General features: G+C 40.9%; 1 protein-coding gene across 1 annotated transcript; it reads left to right on the top strand.

Annotated features, from left to right (window-relative positions):
* The first annotated feature begins 1,378 nt into the window (after positions 1-1,378).
* On the top strand, positions 1,379-17,864 carry FUCA2 (alpha-L-fucosidase 2). The gene is made up of 7 exons (XM_019653749.1): positions 1,379-1,615; positions 4,784-4,971; positions 8,092-8,431; positions 9,651-9,861; positions 10,105-10,295; positions 15,141-15,249; positions 16,508-17,864. The coding sequence occupies exons 1-7, from the start codon at positions 1,404-1,406 to the stop codon at positions 16,649-16,651; spliced, it is 1,395 nt and encodes a 464-aa protein (XP_019509294.1). The 5' UTR covers positions 1,379-1,403; the 3' UTR covers positions 16,652-17,864.
* The last annotated feature ends 740 nt before the right edge of the window (positions 17,865-18,604 follow it).

Consider the following 18,604-nt stretch of genomic DNA (forward strand, 5'->3'; position numbering starts at 1 on the left):
AGACTCTGTAACCTACACTCCACCGGGGAGTTAGGGCTTTTGGGCATTAGCTTCCTGTTCTCCTGGATGGCACCATTCGTAATAAAATGGCCAATCTTTCTCCACTGCAATTCTCCGTGTTCAGTGTTTGGTTTTGCTAGCACCAGGCAGGTGGATGAATTCCTTCTGTTGGATAACACTAGTTCTGGTCCAAGCTTGTAGGACAGAAGCTTTGGGGACACTTACCAACAGAAATCAAACAGCACAGAGTCTTTGTTTTTCAGGCAGTTTCCAGGTCCCAGGAGCAGAGTCATGCTATGTAAGCGGCCTCAGAGTTCAAACTGCAAAAATCCAAATGTTGGGCCAGATATTACGATATTCAAGTTTTTTTTAAGTCCTCACCTTCTTTGTTCTTTCATAACACTTAATAATTAGAACCCCAGTTCTAACTCAATGAAGGACTTCAACAATCATGCCTTGAGCGTCACTGTTTGGTGCCAGGCTCTGCTTTAAATCAGGGGCCACAGAGGTGAAGACCACTGTCCTGTGCTCACCGCCTAATGAGAAGCGAGATCTCTATCTTCCTAGTCACAAGACAACCTTTGGAATGTTGTATTAGAGGTTGGAATAAGGGGCTCATAGGAACACACAGGAGGGAGTAAAGCACCTGGGAGGGAAGGTGGTGACAGAAAGCCCAGAGGAGGTGACATTTGAACTGGCCCATTGAAGGATGAAGGGGTTATGTAGGAGCAGAGGGGGTGGGGATTCTGGCTTTACTCTGAAAGCCTAAGAAGAGATGTGAGCTTTGATGATGTCCCTTGATCAATCATTCCGTTTCTGGGTTCCTTTCTCAAGCCTTCATGTTTCTTAAACGCTCATCTCACTGGCTTCACCTTGGTTTCTAACGCGGTAGTTCTTCAAGTTGAGAGTCTGGACAAGAAACAGCAACAAGGATTTGGTTTAGAAATGCAAACTGGGGCCCCAATTTGCATTGGAAACGCTTGGAATTTCACTTGATACAGACTCAGGCACCCAGAGTTGTTTTCCGTGCCTCCAGCTTGGAAACGACTGGATGGCTCACTCGAGGTTCTCGCCGTGGGCTCCTGGTCCACGGTTCCACTCTAGGTTGCTTTCTCGGGAGGTTTTTGCACTGGTCGTGCAGTTGAAGGAGAGAGGTTCTCCCGCCCACAGGTATCTGCCCGCGACGGATAACCCGGAGCCTAAGCATTAGGGTGTAACTGGCCTCATTACTTATGCAAATGAGCCATGCAGCCCGCCCGGGGGCATTCCGCTCCAGCGCCCCATAGCGGCCGCTCCCACCCCGGAGTGGGTGGGTGCCTTTCTCCAAGACAGCCCAGTCAGGTGACAGTGGCGGAGAGGCGGAAGGACGCGAGCGTGTACAGGGCCTGGGACGGCGCCGGGACATGCTGCCCCCGGAGCTGCGGGGGCTCGCTCTCGCGCTGCTACTGCTGCTGCCGCCCACGCAATGTCCAGTCGCGGGCACCGCGCGCTTCGATCCCACCTGGGAGTCCCTGGACCGCCGGCAGCTCCCCGCTTGGTTCGACCAGGCCAAGTTCGGCATCTTCATCCACTGGGGAGTGTTTTCCGTGCCCAGTTTCGGGAGCGAATGGTTCTGGTGAGTGCGCCTCCCTCTGCATCCTGACACCGCTTTGTCCCCCGGGCTCCAGTCACCACCCAGCCCACGGCCTCCTTGTTTTGCTCATTTGTCACTTTCGCCTCCCACGCTGTTTTACCAGCGTTGAGAATTTCCGGTTGTTACATGTATAATTTATTGCGTAACCGGCTCGTCCTGGATCAACACTGACTTTTCCCTCCGTGTGACTGCAGTTGTTGTCAGACACTTAATGTGGCTTTGGCTCCTGAGCTTCTGGATAGTTGCACTTGTCAAGTTGTAGTTATCCCACTACAGTATAGCCGTCAAACGATTAAACCTGCAGAAACTAATTGACCTGTGTCGGGTCAAATGATGTGGGGTGAGCGTGGGCCTAAGCTGCCCCTCGACACTCAGACTCTATGTCCCATTTGCTACCTGCCAATTTTCAATCGTTCTGCCATGAAGTATGGTTAAAGCATAAATTCATGGGTACGTGAGACGTCTGTTCATTTGGACATACACTGGCTCTTTAATGTTAAAATGTTACCATGTGTGCCTCTAGGAAGTTTTTTTAAAAAGGTTATGAATCTTACCCTAGTAAAACAAGCCTTAATTATTAATAGATTACTATAAGAAAGGTGCTGCACAAAATATTGCTCTTTGGATTTTTCTTTGAGACCTGTCAAAAGGTGCATGTAATCTCTTACAACTTTGAAGTGTTTCAGATACCTTTCCTGATTAAATACTTCAGGTACTAAATTCCTCAAGATAGAAATGTAATCAAATATATATGTGTGTGTATATATATGTGTGTGTGTGTGTGTGTATGCACATATATACATTTACATATACATATATACATGCATACACATATACATATATACATATACAGAGGGTGCCAAAAAATGTATACACATTTTAAGAAAGGAAAAAACTATTAAAATTTAAATACTCAATATATACCCATAACAAAAGATGAATACAAGTCATGCATATACATTTTTTTGGCACCCCCAGTATATGCATACACACACATATATTCTTAAGTAAAATAAAAATAAACAATGAGTTTATTTAAATCTACTTTATACTATATATTATATAATACATCAAATTTAATGTAGATACAATATAGAGTATATCGTAAACTCTATATTGTATTAACATTACATAGTATACATTGTACCATTGTCTATAAAGAGATTGTCTTTCTGCAACCACTAATGTTTGTTATAAATCAAGTCAGTTGTGTAGCTCTGTATGGAGTACTATTCATCCACTTTTTTGAAATCAACTGGTTGTAAAACAAGGGATTATTTCTTCCTATACCATGTGTTGCCAAATATATTTATTTCAGGATGTTCTAAACCTCTCTTTACAAGTTTTGTGCTGTAAGGCATTTTGAGGTTGGTTTTGAAATGTTTCAGATGAGCTAAGTACATAAATGAACAGATTTCCCCCCTTTTTATTAAAATATAATACATTATATTTTAAGTTATCATTTTGTTCAGCCCTGAAGATGAGGTAAATATACATCTGGTGCTAGAAGAGGATTTGACATTTGTTAATTGAGACTGGTGCTCTGCCAAAAACACCTAGTTTTGAGTAATTTTATTCTTTGCAATGGTTGACTTTTCATTTTCTACAAATGAACACAGGGTTGTTTGTTGTGACCTAGAACAATCAAGATACTTCTCAAACAAAACAGAGTGTATTTGTGATGGTCTGGACATGTATGAACCCTGTAAAAGATTCTTTAATTATCTATGGTTTCCCTTTGTGTCCTTTCTAAACCTCTGCTCCGCATCCTAACGTGTCTTGTGGGCAGTCCACAGTGGTGATGACTGTCCTTAAGGGCAGCTCAAAGCCAAATATAAATGATGGACTGTTTAAGTGCCTCTTTTCACATCTATTAGTATGGAATTTGAGAAGTGGCTCTAGACAATATAGAGAATGAAGTTTCAAATTAGACCGGCCTAGGAGAAAATAGGAGACATCCCTTATTCTTTTTTAACTTTATGACTGTCCCAGTTTCTTTTTTGTAATTCGATTTAAAAGGTAAAAATGTGTCATAGATTATTAGAATACTTACACTTCAAGGTATAGAAAACCCAAATAAAACGCATAATAATAGGGGCTTGTTGTCATACATAAGGAGAAATTTAGAGGTAGTTGGCTTACTGATGAAATCAAAGACATAGGCTCCCTCTGTGTTCCTCAGCCTGTTGACTTGTTCCTTCATGGTCATATTCATATGATGGTGGCCAGGCATCACTTCCCACAAACTTGTCCAAAGACAGGAAGGCTGGTTTTTCATATTAGCAAGGAACCCATTTCCGGAGTCTCCCAAGTTGGCTTCCCCTGAAATTCCATTGGCCAGCATGGATCATGTGTCTATGTCCAAGCTGCAGTGGAAGCTGGGAAATTACGTGTGTGACTCTTGAGCAGGCAAACAATAGTGCCTGTGACATATGTCTTCAATGAAGTCTTCTCAGCAGGAAGCACCTCCTGGTCATCTTTGGGGATGTAGTGCTGACTATGGATTGCTCATTCTGTAGAAAGACTCTTATGAAAGGAGTGGTGGTGGAAAAAGTAGAAGATGGGTCAGAGGTGGGGCTTGTGACTACTTTCTGAACATAGTTACGGCTGTGTTTATCTACAATGTGTAATTATTTTTTGATATAGTTTCCCTCATGAAGGCTTGCTTAGTAAGTTTAGGCCCCATTGCTCAGAATAGATGCATATAACAAGTAATCCTTGGAGGTTGAGTCAATCTGTGAAAATAACAGCATCTTCTTACTTTTACTATTGCATCTTCCTCCACTTGTTCTCTGCCGATGGATCCGTGTTATGTTTTAGGCACCCACTCTTCCCTGTGAAGCCTTCTTCACATATGTTACAAAGATACTTACTACATGTTGTGATTCAAAAGTGGGGAATTAATAGCGAATGGGTGGCTGGGTTGTCTAGAATGTTCCAGTTTATGAGCTGAGTGGATTTCACAGAGGGATAGATGGAAACAAGGGTAGGTTTGGTTTACACAAGCTTCTTTCTTTAAGGCAAAGTCAAACTCATGGGGAAGTGCAAAAGAGAATTCGGGTAATGTTTGAGTAAGGGGGAATTAGTAAAGGGAGCTGGCGCAATTATTCCAAATGTTTCTGTGTATGCTGTTTCCGTTCCTCTCCTTAGGTGGTACTGGCAAAAGGAAAAGATACAACAGTTTGTGGACTTTATGAAAAATAATTACCCTCCTGGTTTCAAATATGAAGATTTTGGGCCACTATTTACAGCAAAGTTTTTTAATGCGAAACAGTGGGCAGATATTTTTCAGGCTTCTGGTGCCAAATACGTCGTCTTAACTTCCAAACATCATGAAGGTAAGTAAGTGCCACATTTGCAAACACTGACGATGGTTATGAAATGTAAAGTAGTTCTTTAGGAGGAGAAAACTAAAGCAAGGTCATCCACGTGAAATCAGTTTTCTCTTAGGAACAACCGTAAGTGGTTACTGATTTTGCTTATAATTTAAGGGACCACATGTTCCACTCAATTAAGAGGCATGAGGTATGCAGAAAAATCATACCCTCCACATAACAGAGAAAAAAAATGAAAAGAATCACATTTTGTTCTATGCATATTTAACAGTATTTCAAAAATTTGATTAATGTTATCTGAAGTGGGATGTGGGTTGCAGGTCAAAGTTTACAATTAGAATTGCACTCTTTTCTTTCATTCCACCTCTGAATGCATTCTGGGAAGGCACCATGGGGGTTATGCCACTGTAGTTTTGCATCATTACCGACAGACATGGCTGTGCTTTTGGCCAACTCTTACATGGCCAAATGGTGGACAATTTGCTACTGATGAAAGTGACACAGACCACCTGAAGGAAAAGGGTTATGGAACTGTAATGGTGCTCAGAAGTATCAGAGATGGTGGGAGACTATCTAGAAGGAAACAGGGATGGTTGTATTGGGGCTCTCCAGAGAAACAGAGCCCAAAGGAAGTATAATAGATATAAAGAGATTTATTATATGGCATTGACTCACACAAGTATGAGAAGTCCAGACCCAGGAGAACCGATGGTATAGTTCCAGTCCGAGTCTGAAGGCCTGAGAACCAGGACAGGAGATGAGGTAGGTTTAGTCCAAGTCTGAGTCCAAAGGTAGGAGAAAAGCAATGTCTTAGCTGAAAGACAGGCAGAGAGAAAGAATTCTTTCTTACTCAGCTTTTTATTCCATTCAGGCCTTCAACAGATTGGATGAGGCCCACCACATTGGGGAGGGCAATCTGTTTTATACAGTCTCCTGATTCAAATGTTTATCTCATGCAGAAATACCCTCATGGACATACCAAGAATAATGTTTAACCAAATATCTTGGTACTCGGTGGCCCAGTCAAATTGACGCATGAAGTCAACCATCACTGTGGTCCTACATTCATGGGATCGTTTCCAGCCATTACCATTTTGGTATTTATAAGATCAAGGAAGCATCAAGAAATTGTTATTGTCTTAACTTCATGTTAAGTCATCTGACAGTTTCCTCTGTTTGACGATCGTTGCCTTGGTGTAAGAAATCTTGCCTCATTGTTTTCTTCAGTGGTGAGGAGGGAAGTAGAGGAGAACCAAAGCCACAAACCTGGAATAATCTTAGAATATCGTCCCCTTTGGCCACATTCTAGTAGCTTAATGATTTTCTCCTATAGATGTTTCTCCTGCTTAGATGGATATGTGTGAAGTGTATTTGCTTGTGGATGTGTTCATTTCCTGCTCTAGGAACTTCTGCAAACTGTGGGTCACAAAGTATTACATAGCGAGCTTATTAAAAGAACAAAACAACTCTTAACCATACTGTGAGGACAGATGATGACGCTCATGTTTATAAACTTTCCAAGAACCCATGTTGTCAGATGTTTTCACTGCTTGTGGAAAAGACCTTGCTGAACTTAGGCGGGAAGACCTGCTGTGTGAGGTTATGGTTGTAATGCTGAATTGAACACGCACGTGATTTTAGGACTGCTAGACACGGGGGCCTCTCACGTTGAAATATTTTGAATAAGACGTTAAACATCCACAGTGCTTTGAAGCTTACCACAGACATCTTTGGAACAAGTGTGAGTTCTTTTAAAAGCTTCTTAAAAAACAAATCTAAAGGTGTCCATCTTAGACTTGTCCTAATTTACAAGCCAAGTGTTCCACCAAAAGCACCTTATCTATATGACTATTCTCAAAGATTCTCTTAGATTCCAGTGGGATAATAACAACCTATCTATGTTCCTAGGCACTAACGAAGAACTTTAAATGATTTCTTAATGATTTCAGTTTATATATTGCTTCTAATATTTTTATATAGAACCAGCCATGGAAATGCAAATTCCTTTTAAAATATGAATTATTTCAAAGTGCTTGTCTAGTGGTACACATTATTTTTCTCCACCATTTAGTTGGTAGGTAATTCACTTTTAGGTAATTGAAAGAGCAACATCTAAGCTTATGACTTTAGAATAGGATGAGATTACTGAGAATAAGGTCTTACCCACCCCCACCCTCCACCCCTTGTTAAATGAATAATGAGACTAAAGGAGATTTACTGCAATGCATGGATGACCAGTGTTCTAAGAATCACACTATAATTATAAATAAATAATCCTAAAACCAGGGAATGTACTTTCATCTCAGCTGTGACCTGCTAATGTTGATGGTTGATTTCGTGTTAGACCCAGTTGGTGGGGGATACTGCAGAGAACACTGTAGCCATGCTGTTCCTCAAGGAGCTTCTATCCTAAGAGGGAAAACATGGTAACTAGATCACACTGTACAGACCGTATGGGTACACTGAGAGTTGCTTTCAAAAACCTTGGTTGTACCTTGTTTAAATTCTCATTTGTTTCTTGTATAAAAGCAAACTATTTACTGAAAAAAAATTGGCATAAAACAGTTTTTTGTAGAAGCATTTATTTTTTTTTGAAGATTTTTATTGGGGAATTGGGGGATGGGAACAGACAAGTTGCTGTTGTTTTGTTCTTTAGTCTAGTTGTGGAGGACGTTGCTTCACTGGCGCAAGTTGGCACCATCATTGTGCTCTTCCCAGGCGAGGCAGATCAGTCGTCGGCTTCTGGACAGCCGCTCACGGCGGCTGCTGGCCACTCACGCTGGCTGCTGGCTACACACGGTAGCCCATGGCAACCCACTGCAGCAAGGGCTGCAGCCTACGCTGTCACCGGCGACTCACAGCAGCCCAGCTCCAGGTTGAGCTGTTGTTCAGCATCTTAGCTGCAGAGGGCAGTGCCACTGGCCCTCATATGTGGGATCTGAACCGGGGCCCTACTGCTCAGACCTGACGTCCCAAGCCAACTCTTAACCAACGTGCCACTTGGCCGACCTGAAGCCGTTAGTTTTATATCACGCGTATGATCAAATCTGTTTTGGCGTTTGTGTAGGCGTTTACTAAAACAAATTCGTACACTTAACGCAGGTTTTCCATATAATTGTGCAGGCTTCACCTTGTGGGGCTCCAAGTACTCGTGGAACTGGAATGCTGTGGATGAGGGGCCGATGAGGGACATTGTCAAGGAACTCGAGGTAGCCATTAGGACCAGCACTGGCCTGCGTTTTGGACTGTACTATTCCCTTTTTGAGTGGTTTCATCCGCTCTTTCTTGATGATCAATCCAGCTCATTCCAGAAGCGACAATTTCCAGTGTCTAAGATGCTGCCTGAGCTCTATGAGTTGGTGAACAAGTACCGGCCCGAGGTCCTGTGGGCAGATGGCGATGGAGGAGCACCTGATGGCTACTGGAACAGCACAGGTTTCTTAGCTTGGCTGTACAATGAAAGGCGTGTATGCTATTAGATTGCTGTAGTGACCTAAAGGTTCTGAGTACAAGCATAACATATTTATTCCCTTGCTTCTTGAAATAGTTCCTTCCAGGCTCATATGTGGTATGCAGGAGGAAATCATAAATAATGCTTATTAGGCATGTCAGTATTTACTCAAAATCATCAAGAGTTACAAATCAGGAGTCAACTACAGCTCAATAGTCTGATTTTGAAATCAGACTAGAAATCACAGAATCCAGAATTTTGAAGACGTTAATTTTGTGGGTCCCCATTTTCATCTATTCTGGGACAACTCTATTCGTGACTGTTTCTGATTGTGTGCTTTTCGATTCCTCTATGCCTCTTTTTATCCTCTTACCCTTTGATAATCTTTGCTGCCCGGTCAACGTCCCCTTCCCTGTCTCTTTTTCCTTCATCGTCAGCATTCTCACCTTTCCCTGTTCTCTGCTATTGCCTTTCAGCATGTTTCATCCTGCTCCATTAGCACAGGGAGTTCTGATCAAGCTCCCCTATTAGGCTTAAACTATATGTAACAATTTATATTTATAACCAGAAGGTACTTGATATTGTGCTAGGAAGCCAGTTCTACTTCGGCCCACAAAGGGTGCACATACGAATACTCTGGAGAGCTCTTGAGACTTAAAATAGCAGTTCCTCCAGTTACTCCTTCCTACGGAAAGACTGGGAGCCATCCACATCAGTTTGAATCACAGCAAATTCCATGATGGCAATAGTCAACTTTCCTGAGATTTTTTTTTTTCCAATACTGGCACAATTGTAAGAGAAAAAGAAAGGCCTGAATGTATGTATGAGATTGTTCAGTCATAGGTGAGACGACATCTTGATTGTAAATTCGAGTTTGTCTGTCATTCACAATATGGGGGGCAGGCTTCAAATAATAGCACAATACTCTTACAAGTGCTATGTGGCTGGACGCTGGGCTAGGTGTTTTATATAACATTTCTGTTCAAGTAATACATGAGGAAATTGATTATTCGGAGGGGTTAGGTAGCTTACTCTAGGACAGTGAGCTTGGAAAGCGACAGGATTGAGACCCTCCCAGGTCTATTTGACTTCAAAACCATGAGCTTTGCATTATATTAAGCTATGGTGAATTTTCAGATGTGAGTTTCCATCAGATCTCTTCTCAGTGATATTTCCTTTTGTGTAAAAAAATTTTACTTTTTGTTTATAGAATGTATTCTTTTCATTTCAGCCCCGTTCGGGACACAGTGGTCACCAATGACCGCTGGGGAGCTGGTAGTATCTGTAAGCATGGTGGCTACTATACCTGCAGTGACCGCTATAACCCAGGACATCTTTTGCCACGTAAATGGGAAAACTGCATGACAATAGACAAGCTTTCCTGGGGCTATAGGAGGAATGCTGGAATCTGTGACTACCTTACAATTGAAGAATTGGTGAAGGTACCCTAAAATGTCTAGTGACTACTATGGTAATATTCTTAATGGTGTGGGTGTGTGAGAATTATATTTTATAATTTGTGTAGCTCAATGGCCAATAAACACAGGATATTATTGTCTTCCATGTTTGTTCTCCTAGATAGTGACTACATACGCATGTATAAGTCCATGCATATAACATATTAACACACTCACAAAGGAATCGTTTTCTCTCTCTAAAAACTATGTTTATTCTTAATTTTTTAGCAACTGGTGCAAACAGTTTCATGTGGAGGAAATCTTTTGATGAATATTGGGCCCACCCAAGATGGCACCATTTCTCCAATTTTTGAGGAGCGATTAAGGCAAATGGGGACCTGGCTAAAAGTCAACGGAGAAGCCATTTACGAAACCAATACTTGGAGATCCCAGAATGACACTCTCACCCCAGATGTGTGGTATGTTATTCTTGTTACCAAGCACTATTTGATAGGGGAAGGCATTTAACATTTCTCCGAGAATATACAGAAAGAGAAAAGTAGGGTACAAAAGGAAATTGGATGAACGCCTATCTATACAAAACATTTTCCAAACTTTATTTACTGTAAAGAGAAGGAAGGAAAGAAATTAGCATGTTCTTGAACACTTTCTGTTTAGTGAGTTGAGCTTAAATCATCTCTAGATGCATCCTAATGGTGGACAAATGATAGTGAGACGTAGTCCGCTCTCACAAAAGTAGTAAGCCATTCAGAAAAGTAAAAAAACGCTGAGTGGTTAATCCACCAGAGAGCATTCTGTTAAATCAGTTAAGTAAATTCTAACTTTTGCAGATGTTGTATCATATCATATTAGCAAGCAAGAGGTGCCAGAGGACAGAAAAAAATATTAAAAATCAGCTCAAGTAACAGCATTATTTTAGTTAATTAAAAATTATAACTTGCTCATATTGTTCAAATACATCTAAACCTGAGATTTCTTTAAAATTAATTATCTTAACTTGCTAATTTTTCTTTTTATGGTATTCTTTAAAAGCCTTGCCTCAGACTTCTGTCTGAACTGTGGAAGGTTCCATGTGCCAGTACCTGAATCAGACTCTGCAGATATGATGGTTTCTGATGTGGGGTCTTAACATATATAAATAAGAGTGAACATATATAAAAATAACAGGTGTAACTACCCACCATGACCTTATGATCAGATCATCTAGAAAAGGTTCCTTTCCGTAGAATGCCTTTTTCATCCACAATAGACTCCTGGGTGCATCCTTAAAATCCTTTGAGATTTTGGTCCTGGCTCACTGTCACTGTCCCCAGAACTACCCTTAACATGATTTTTAATGGCTTAATGTCTACATTTACAGTTCTAATTTGCTGGTCCTCCATTCCTGTACCTCTTCTCTTTAGGGATCTTGTCCATTCTGTTCTTGCCACCCCTTGTTTCAGTCATACTCTAGACCTGAATTACCAGTAATTGCACTCCTTCCATGACCTTAACTTGAAGCATTCTACTGTTTCTTATATTTTAGCTCATTCCACAAAGCACTTCAGCTTCCAAAGAGATCTGTAATCCATTGATCATACCATCTTCGATCCTATCACGTTTCATCTGTCCTTCATGTCTTACCCTCTCATATCTTCTTCCTTACCCAGGTCAGATTCTGTAGCTGGTTACTCCATTGCAAACTCCTTAACTCTCTCTCCCTCTGTCATACTCATTAAAATCTCAACTTTGATTAAATCCAGCTCTACTTATTCCATGCCGTCCCCTGGGCAGTTACCCGCCCCTCACGTAAGTAAACTCACTTTTGGCTTTAAAGCCAAGGCCTGTGTGCTGGGTCCCATCTCACATTATTCACTGAAGGACACTGTTTTACCAATTCTCTCTGTTTTCTCCTCATCTTCAGTTTTCCCTCTTTATTAGATACTTTTCCATCATATACAAATAATTCATTTCTTTCATCTTAAAAAAGTACTCTTTTGACCCTACTTAGGTTTTCAGTCACCTTTCCATTTTCTCTCATTTCCTTTACAGTAAAACATGGTAAAATAATTGTTTTTACGTGTTGGCTCCGATTTCGTGCTCCAGTTCTTCTCTCGGGCCCCCTGTAGTCAGGCTGTGGCCCCCACACTCCGCAATGTCACTGTTACCACGGCCCACAATAGCCTCTTCCTTTCCGAATCCAGGGGCAGTTCCCAGACCCTCTTCTTTGAGCTCAGGGCAGCATTTGCCTCAGTTGATTGCTGTCTCTCCTCACCTTCATCGTGCCTGTTGGCTGCTCTCTCGTAGTTTCCTTTGCTGGTTCCACCTCAGGCTCTCAACCTCTAACTCTTGACGTGCCTGAGGCTTAGTCCTTGGACTTCTATTCTCTGTTTATCTTCATTCCCGGGTGATTCCATCCATTGTCATGGCTTTAAATGCCATTCTGATGACCTCTACAATGCAGACATCTTTTCTTCAACTTTAGACTCCTGTATTCAACTTCCTAGTCAACATCTCCACTTGGAAGTATTGGGTTGTCCAAGTCATGACATATTTTTTTCTATGTTCTTCATTGCAAAAATGCATCATGACTTTTCCGACAACCCAAGATAAGCATCTTAAACCTGTTATGTCCAAAATGTAGATCTGATTTTTAGAGTGTGTCACATCCTGCGTGGCAAGGGCTAATGGGACACGAGAGGGCGACGCAGATTGAATAAGAACAAGAGACAAAAGTAAGATAAGAGCGAGACCAAGGGACTCAGCCAGAGAAGACTGAGCCCCGAATCGTGTCAACGCATGGCTTTTATTGAGAATTTTCAAGGAAGTAAAAACTGCTGTAAATTAGTAAACGTGTGTTGTTGTGTGCCTTAAGGCTGTTTTCCATTAATCTATCCCCATTGTATTCCAACAAATGCTATGCCTTCATACATCACTACACAGCCCCAGGACACTGAGGTTACTGTGTCCTCCCGTAATGGGGAGATAACTGATATTATTCCATCAGGTCCCAGTCATACTGAGACACCCCCCGGAGAGAGCTTTACCGATATCATTTCACCGGGCCTCAGTCATACTGAGACAATCTCTCATGACTAATAGGGTCAGGGGCTAATGCAGCGGGGGTGGTCTTGGAATCGGCTGTAAGGCAACAAGAGTGTGCTCTAAATTAGCTCCACCCACCATCTTGCTCATCCTCACTTAATGGTGGCTTCATCCTTTTAGATGGTTGTCAGGCCCAATACTTTGGTGTCCTTAGCTTCCCTTTCTGTTACATCCCACAGACAACCCATCAGCAAATATCATCCTGTTTATTTTTGAAACACAGCCAGAATCTGACCACTTCTCATTCTCTTGGTGGCAACCCTCCTCCTTTAGTCTCTGTTGTCTCTTCTCTGGATTATTCCAGTAGTTTCTTGACTTTTTTCCCATCCTTGCCCCGTCAGTTTATCGGCCACAAAACCTTTTAAGTAATAAATCAGATTATGTCGCTGCCATACTCAAATTCCTCCAGTGGCTCCTATCACAGAGAAAAGGCCAGGTCTCATAGCGGCTTACAAGGCCCTATGAAAACTGGCTCTTTTCTGTCTCTGTGATCTTGTCTGCTCTCAGGCTGTCCATCACTTCCCCTTCTCCAGCCACCCTGCCCTCCTTGCTGTTGTATCAACAGGCCAAGCATACCCTTGCATGGGGACTTCTCTGTCTGTCAGTCTTCCTCAGACTCATGACTCTCCCTCACATTCAATGCCACCTCCTTAAAGAGGTCTTCCCTGACTCTTCTATTTAAAATAATACCCCAGATCACTCCTTTCCACCCTAGCATGCTCCATCCTTCTTACCAGCCTTCAGTTTTCTCCATAACTCTTAATCATCACCCGACATATATTTATTTGCTCATTCCAATGTCTCCTACTACAATGTAAGCATGGCATTTTCTTGGAAAGACTTCTTGCTGATGGTCTAATCTAAAGAGATCCCTGTGTTAAAATCTCTCAATTTCCTTTTCTTTCATAGTACTTATCAAAACTCACACTTTGACATTATTTGTGTGATTTTTTTTAATGGCTGTCTTCCTCACTCTAGTCTAAGCTCCATAAGAACAAGAACTAAGTGTCTGGTTTTCTACTGTATCCCTAACACTAGGCACAGTATTTGGTTCAGTGTTGATATATGCACAGCTGTCTGCTGAACAAAGGAATACGGAGCTTCGAGTCAGCAGGTGGAAAGCCATCTACTCTTACAACTTACCCCCTTCACTCACGTTCCCTGCCTATTTCAACTCTCTGAGAACAGTCTGCTGAAGCATAGTACTAGAAAAAGCCTTGTTCTAAGAACTTCTTTTTAGTGCTGGGGAAGTAGGGGGGAGGAAGGTGCAGTGGTATTGTTATTTATGATTAGAAATGTATTTCTGACACAGAGCTCCTAAAACTCTGAGAATTTCCTAAGTGAAGAGAACGAGAATGGTGTCTTTTGTTATGTGAATGAGACGACTTTTCGACCAGCACCAGAGGATGAGGGCTGGTTGCCAGGAGACCCAAATCTCCTAATTAGAGGTTTGAAACTTTCAGTCCCCCTTCCCCACCTCCAGGGAGGGAAGAAGGGCTGGAGGTTGAATCCATCATCAGTGGCCAATGATTTAATCAGTCATACTTGTGTAATGAAGTCTCCATAAAACCCGGACATGATGGGTTGAGAGCTCCAGGTGGGTGGAAAAGCCTAGACCGTGGCACATCTGGAGACGGTATGGAAGCTCCACACCTTTTCCTGTGCCTTGCTCTATGCAGCTCTACCACCTGGCTGTGCCCGAGTTATACCAGGCTAGAACAGACTGGTAATCAGCAAGTAAAATGTTTGTGAGTTCTGTGAATTGCTTTAGCAAATCAATTGAACCCAAGGAGGGGTTCTTTGGAACCTCTGATCTACAGCATGTGGGTCAGAAGCCCAGGTGACTACCTGCACTTGTGACTGGCATCTGAAGTCGGGGGAGTGGTGAGTCTTCTAGGACTGAGCCCTTAACCTGTGGAATCTGACACTATCTCCAGGTAAACAGTGTCAGAATTGAATGGAATTATAGGACCCACAGGTCATGTCTGAGAATTGCTTTGTGGTGTGGGGAACCCCCCTTCCCACTCAGCGGAATTGGGATCAGTATTCTTTTGGGTGCTACGTATTAATATTTACATTACCACAGGGGCTGTTTTTCATTCCCTGCATTAATGAAGAAGTTGGTAACTATTTACCAAATGGAAGTATCTGTGTATATAATTCCAGATCTGACCCATAAATGAGAAATATTACTATGCTTTCCCCCCCCTTGTAAACAGGTACACATCTAAACCTAAAGAAAAATTGGTCTATGCGATGTTTCTCAAATGGCCCACATCAGGGCAGCTGATTCTTGGCCAACCCAAAGCTACCCTGGGGTCAACAGAGGTAAGAGGGAATTTTATCTTGACTGTTCCTTTAAATTGTTGACTAGAATATCCTGATGAAAGCATAACGTTTAACTTCAAGGGGAGCCTTAGATGTATTCCTCTTATTACTCATTAAGAGTTATTTTAAAATGAGCTTCATCAATGGCAATGTTTGGCCAAAACCTTTGAAAAATTTTTTTCATTTCCCAGAAAACTTACAAAATAGCTACATTATCTCCATGCATATCAATGTAAAACATTCTTCTTCACCGTCATTCTATATTGTTCAAGTTCACCGTATGTGACCCAAATGATTCTTTTCATAAAACTGGAATTTGGATTCTTCCCCTGACATCCCACCCCAGAATACATTTGAATAAAAGTAAGATGTCATGGCTCTACTAAGTTCATAAACAATTTGGAGAAAGTTACAGGTTAATCTAACAGTTGTAACCACTACGTCTAGTATTGAGTTCATTCTGATATATTTTATAACTTATTTTTAAGAAATTGACAATTTCCTTAGAGGTGAATTGTTCATATGATTCTATTTGCATCATCTTTTCATATTTTATGTCTAACGCTTGTGGCTGATCAGGCAGAAAAGAAGATGGAGTTCAAATCTGATGTTTAATTACAGCTTAGTGGCCTGGGTATAACATTATCTTTTTATTTTATCAATGTTCTCTTTGGCCCTCATTAATACTGTTATATAAAAGTTCATGGGTTTTGTGTTTATATTGCTATACATGATAGGCAAAGTTTTCTGGTTCAAAATAACCACAGATATGTAGAAAACTACTTATTTAAATTCATTTCGTATAAGACTAAGGATATAAAACAATTACAGTAATAAATGATCACAATTACCTATGGTTGATTGGAAAATCTGGGGAGGAAGTCTGGCTGGATAAGGGAGGGAAGCCTCTCTGCAAACATTCTGTGTGAGAACGGAATTTGGGCAGATTGGTTCCCGAGTCATTTTCCCCGATCCTCTCTTCAGCATTTTCCCTAGTCGCACGCTTTATTCAGCCTTCACAAGCCTTCTTTCCCAACTCCTGCACATGTTTATTTGAGAGTAACCTAGGAGCAAGAATATAGGAGCAAGACAGATGTATGCAAAACTCTTTGATCAAGGGTGAAAACAGCTTGTGACCACTAAGTAAAAAATGAGTCTTCTGTTTACAATGCTTTGTAAGAAAATAACCACTCCTTCTCAATAAAGTAGGTGAGTCAAAGAGATACAGTTGGAGACATTTGTATGTTTTTAATTTCAGGTTGAACTACTGGGACATGGACAGCCACTTGAATGGACCTCTTTGGAGGTCCAAAATGGCATCATGGTAAAACTGCCACATCTTACCTCTCATCAGATGCCCTGTAAATGGGGCTGGGCTCTGGCACTAACTAATGTGATGTAATGTGTGCAGCAGAGTGGTTCATGCTGCAATTACATCTCAGACTACAAAATATCACGTTTCTATAATTGTAGCACACAGAGAAAACAAATGTAAAACAGGTAAAGAAAAGTCAAGTAATTATTTAGGCAATGCAGCCCTTTTCCTTCTTACTCCCTAAATGTTTTCCTAAATCACACATGTAACTATTTTAACTCTCCAGTGCACTTGTAAAGGGGTTCAGAACAGGCCTCCCCAAGATGTGTCACTTTGACATTGTGAATTATTTTGAGCTGAAAGTAATCAAGATCCTGTCGGCTCACGAGAAACTTTTACCTCTCCCTTAAAGAATTTAAATTTGGGGCCTTGCCCGTAACAAGAGTTATCGCTAGAAATAACTTTTTATGCCCTGTCTATAGGGCAGGGCAAACTTCTAATTACTGAACATCTGATTTTCTTATCGTCCTGTCCTGTGAATGACCTTCCTCTCCTCTGAAGCCCCAGGGTACCTTACCTCAACCTTAGCTCAAAATCCCACCTAAATCTCATTCTAACTTTCTGTCTTTGAACCTCTCATATATGTGGGGTCTCTGACTCCCTCATGTATGTGAGGTTCCCACACATACATATGTAATTAAATTTGATTATCTTCTTTTGTTTGTCTCATGTTAATTTGATTAAACCAGCTGGAAGAACCTAGAAGGGTAGGGGAAAATGTCTCCCTTCCCCACATTTGCTATTGAAATCTCTTCACTTGAATTTAATTCCATGTGTGATTCAGAAGTGGAAATTTTTGTTTTAGAGTAACTAGGAATTGGTGGTGTTAAGGACTCAATTGTATCTCCTGCCAAATTCGTATGTTGAAGCCCTGACCCCTAATGTGACCGTGTTTGGAGCTTTATAAATAAAGAGGTAATTAAGGTTAAATGAAGTCATAAGGGTGGGGGCCCTAATCCAGTAAAACTGGTGTCCTTATAAGAAGAGGAAGAGACATCAGGATGCAAGTACACAGAGGAAAAACCATGTAAGGAGACAGTGAGAAGGCAGGTCATCTGCAAGCCGAGGAGAGAGACCTCAAGAGAACCCAAACTTGATGACACCTTGGACTTTCAGCCTCCAGAACTGCGAGAAAATAAATGACTGTTGTTTAAGCCACCCAGTTGGCAGTACTTTGTTATGGCAACCCTAGCAGAGTAATACAAGTGGTAGGTATACAATAAATTTGGTCTAATATATATTTCCAGTGTTTATAGTAATTGTGTTTTTATATAAAAAAATTGTCTTCTTGGTAATAAAACTGATATATGTTCACTGTAGATATTTTAAAACATACAAAAATACTCAAAAGTAAAATCACTGTTCGGATCACCACTATTAACATTTTAGTACATATTCATCCAGATTTTTTGGGGAGCTGTGGAGAGGGTGTGGGTTTGGAGGTGTGGGCCTATTTTTGTAGGTGGGCTAATTTGAGGTCCAATTTAATTTAATAAAATTGCTTCCTGTATTTGCCTTCAAGCAAGCTAAAATTAGTTAAAAATTAGGAAATCAATTCAGATCTTCCCTAAGAATAAATCGAAATAATGAAGCAAAAATAATATTAATTTTTATGTAAATTTAAAGAAACACTGATTAACTGTTGATTAATCTCAACACAAGATGTTCAATATGGCCAGATCTTTATTTGAAGTGTTACAGCTTCCATTTTGTCACATTAATCAAATGCAGATATCTCATCGTTTCTAAAAAAAAAAATGCTTCAAATAGAGTGAAATAAAACTATTCATATTTAGTTCCTAAAATCATGCTAAATTGAAAAACTTAAAAAAAATTACTCATTGAATTTCAAATTTTTGAAACCATGCCAAAGTATTTACATGAATAAATACTTTAATAGTTCTAAATCTCTATTAACATTTTATTAGAGATACAACATGGACAGATTTACATGATCCCAAACACTAGACTAAGAAAAAG

This window comes from Hipposideros armiger, unplaced genomic scaffold (assembly GCF_001890085.2).
Source record: "Hipposideros armiger isolate ML-2016 unplaced genomic scaffold, ASM189008v1 scaffold_206, whole genome shotgun sequence".
NCBI lineage: Eukaryota > Metazoa > Chordata > Mammalia > Chiroptera > Hipposideridae > Hipposideros > Hipposideros armiger.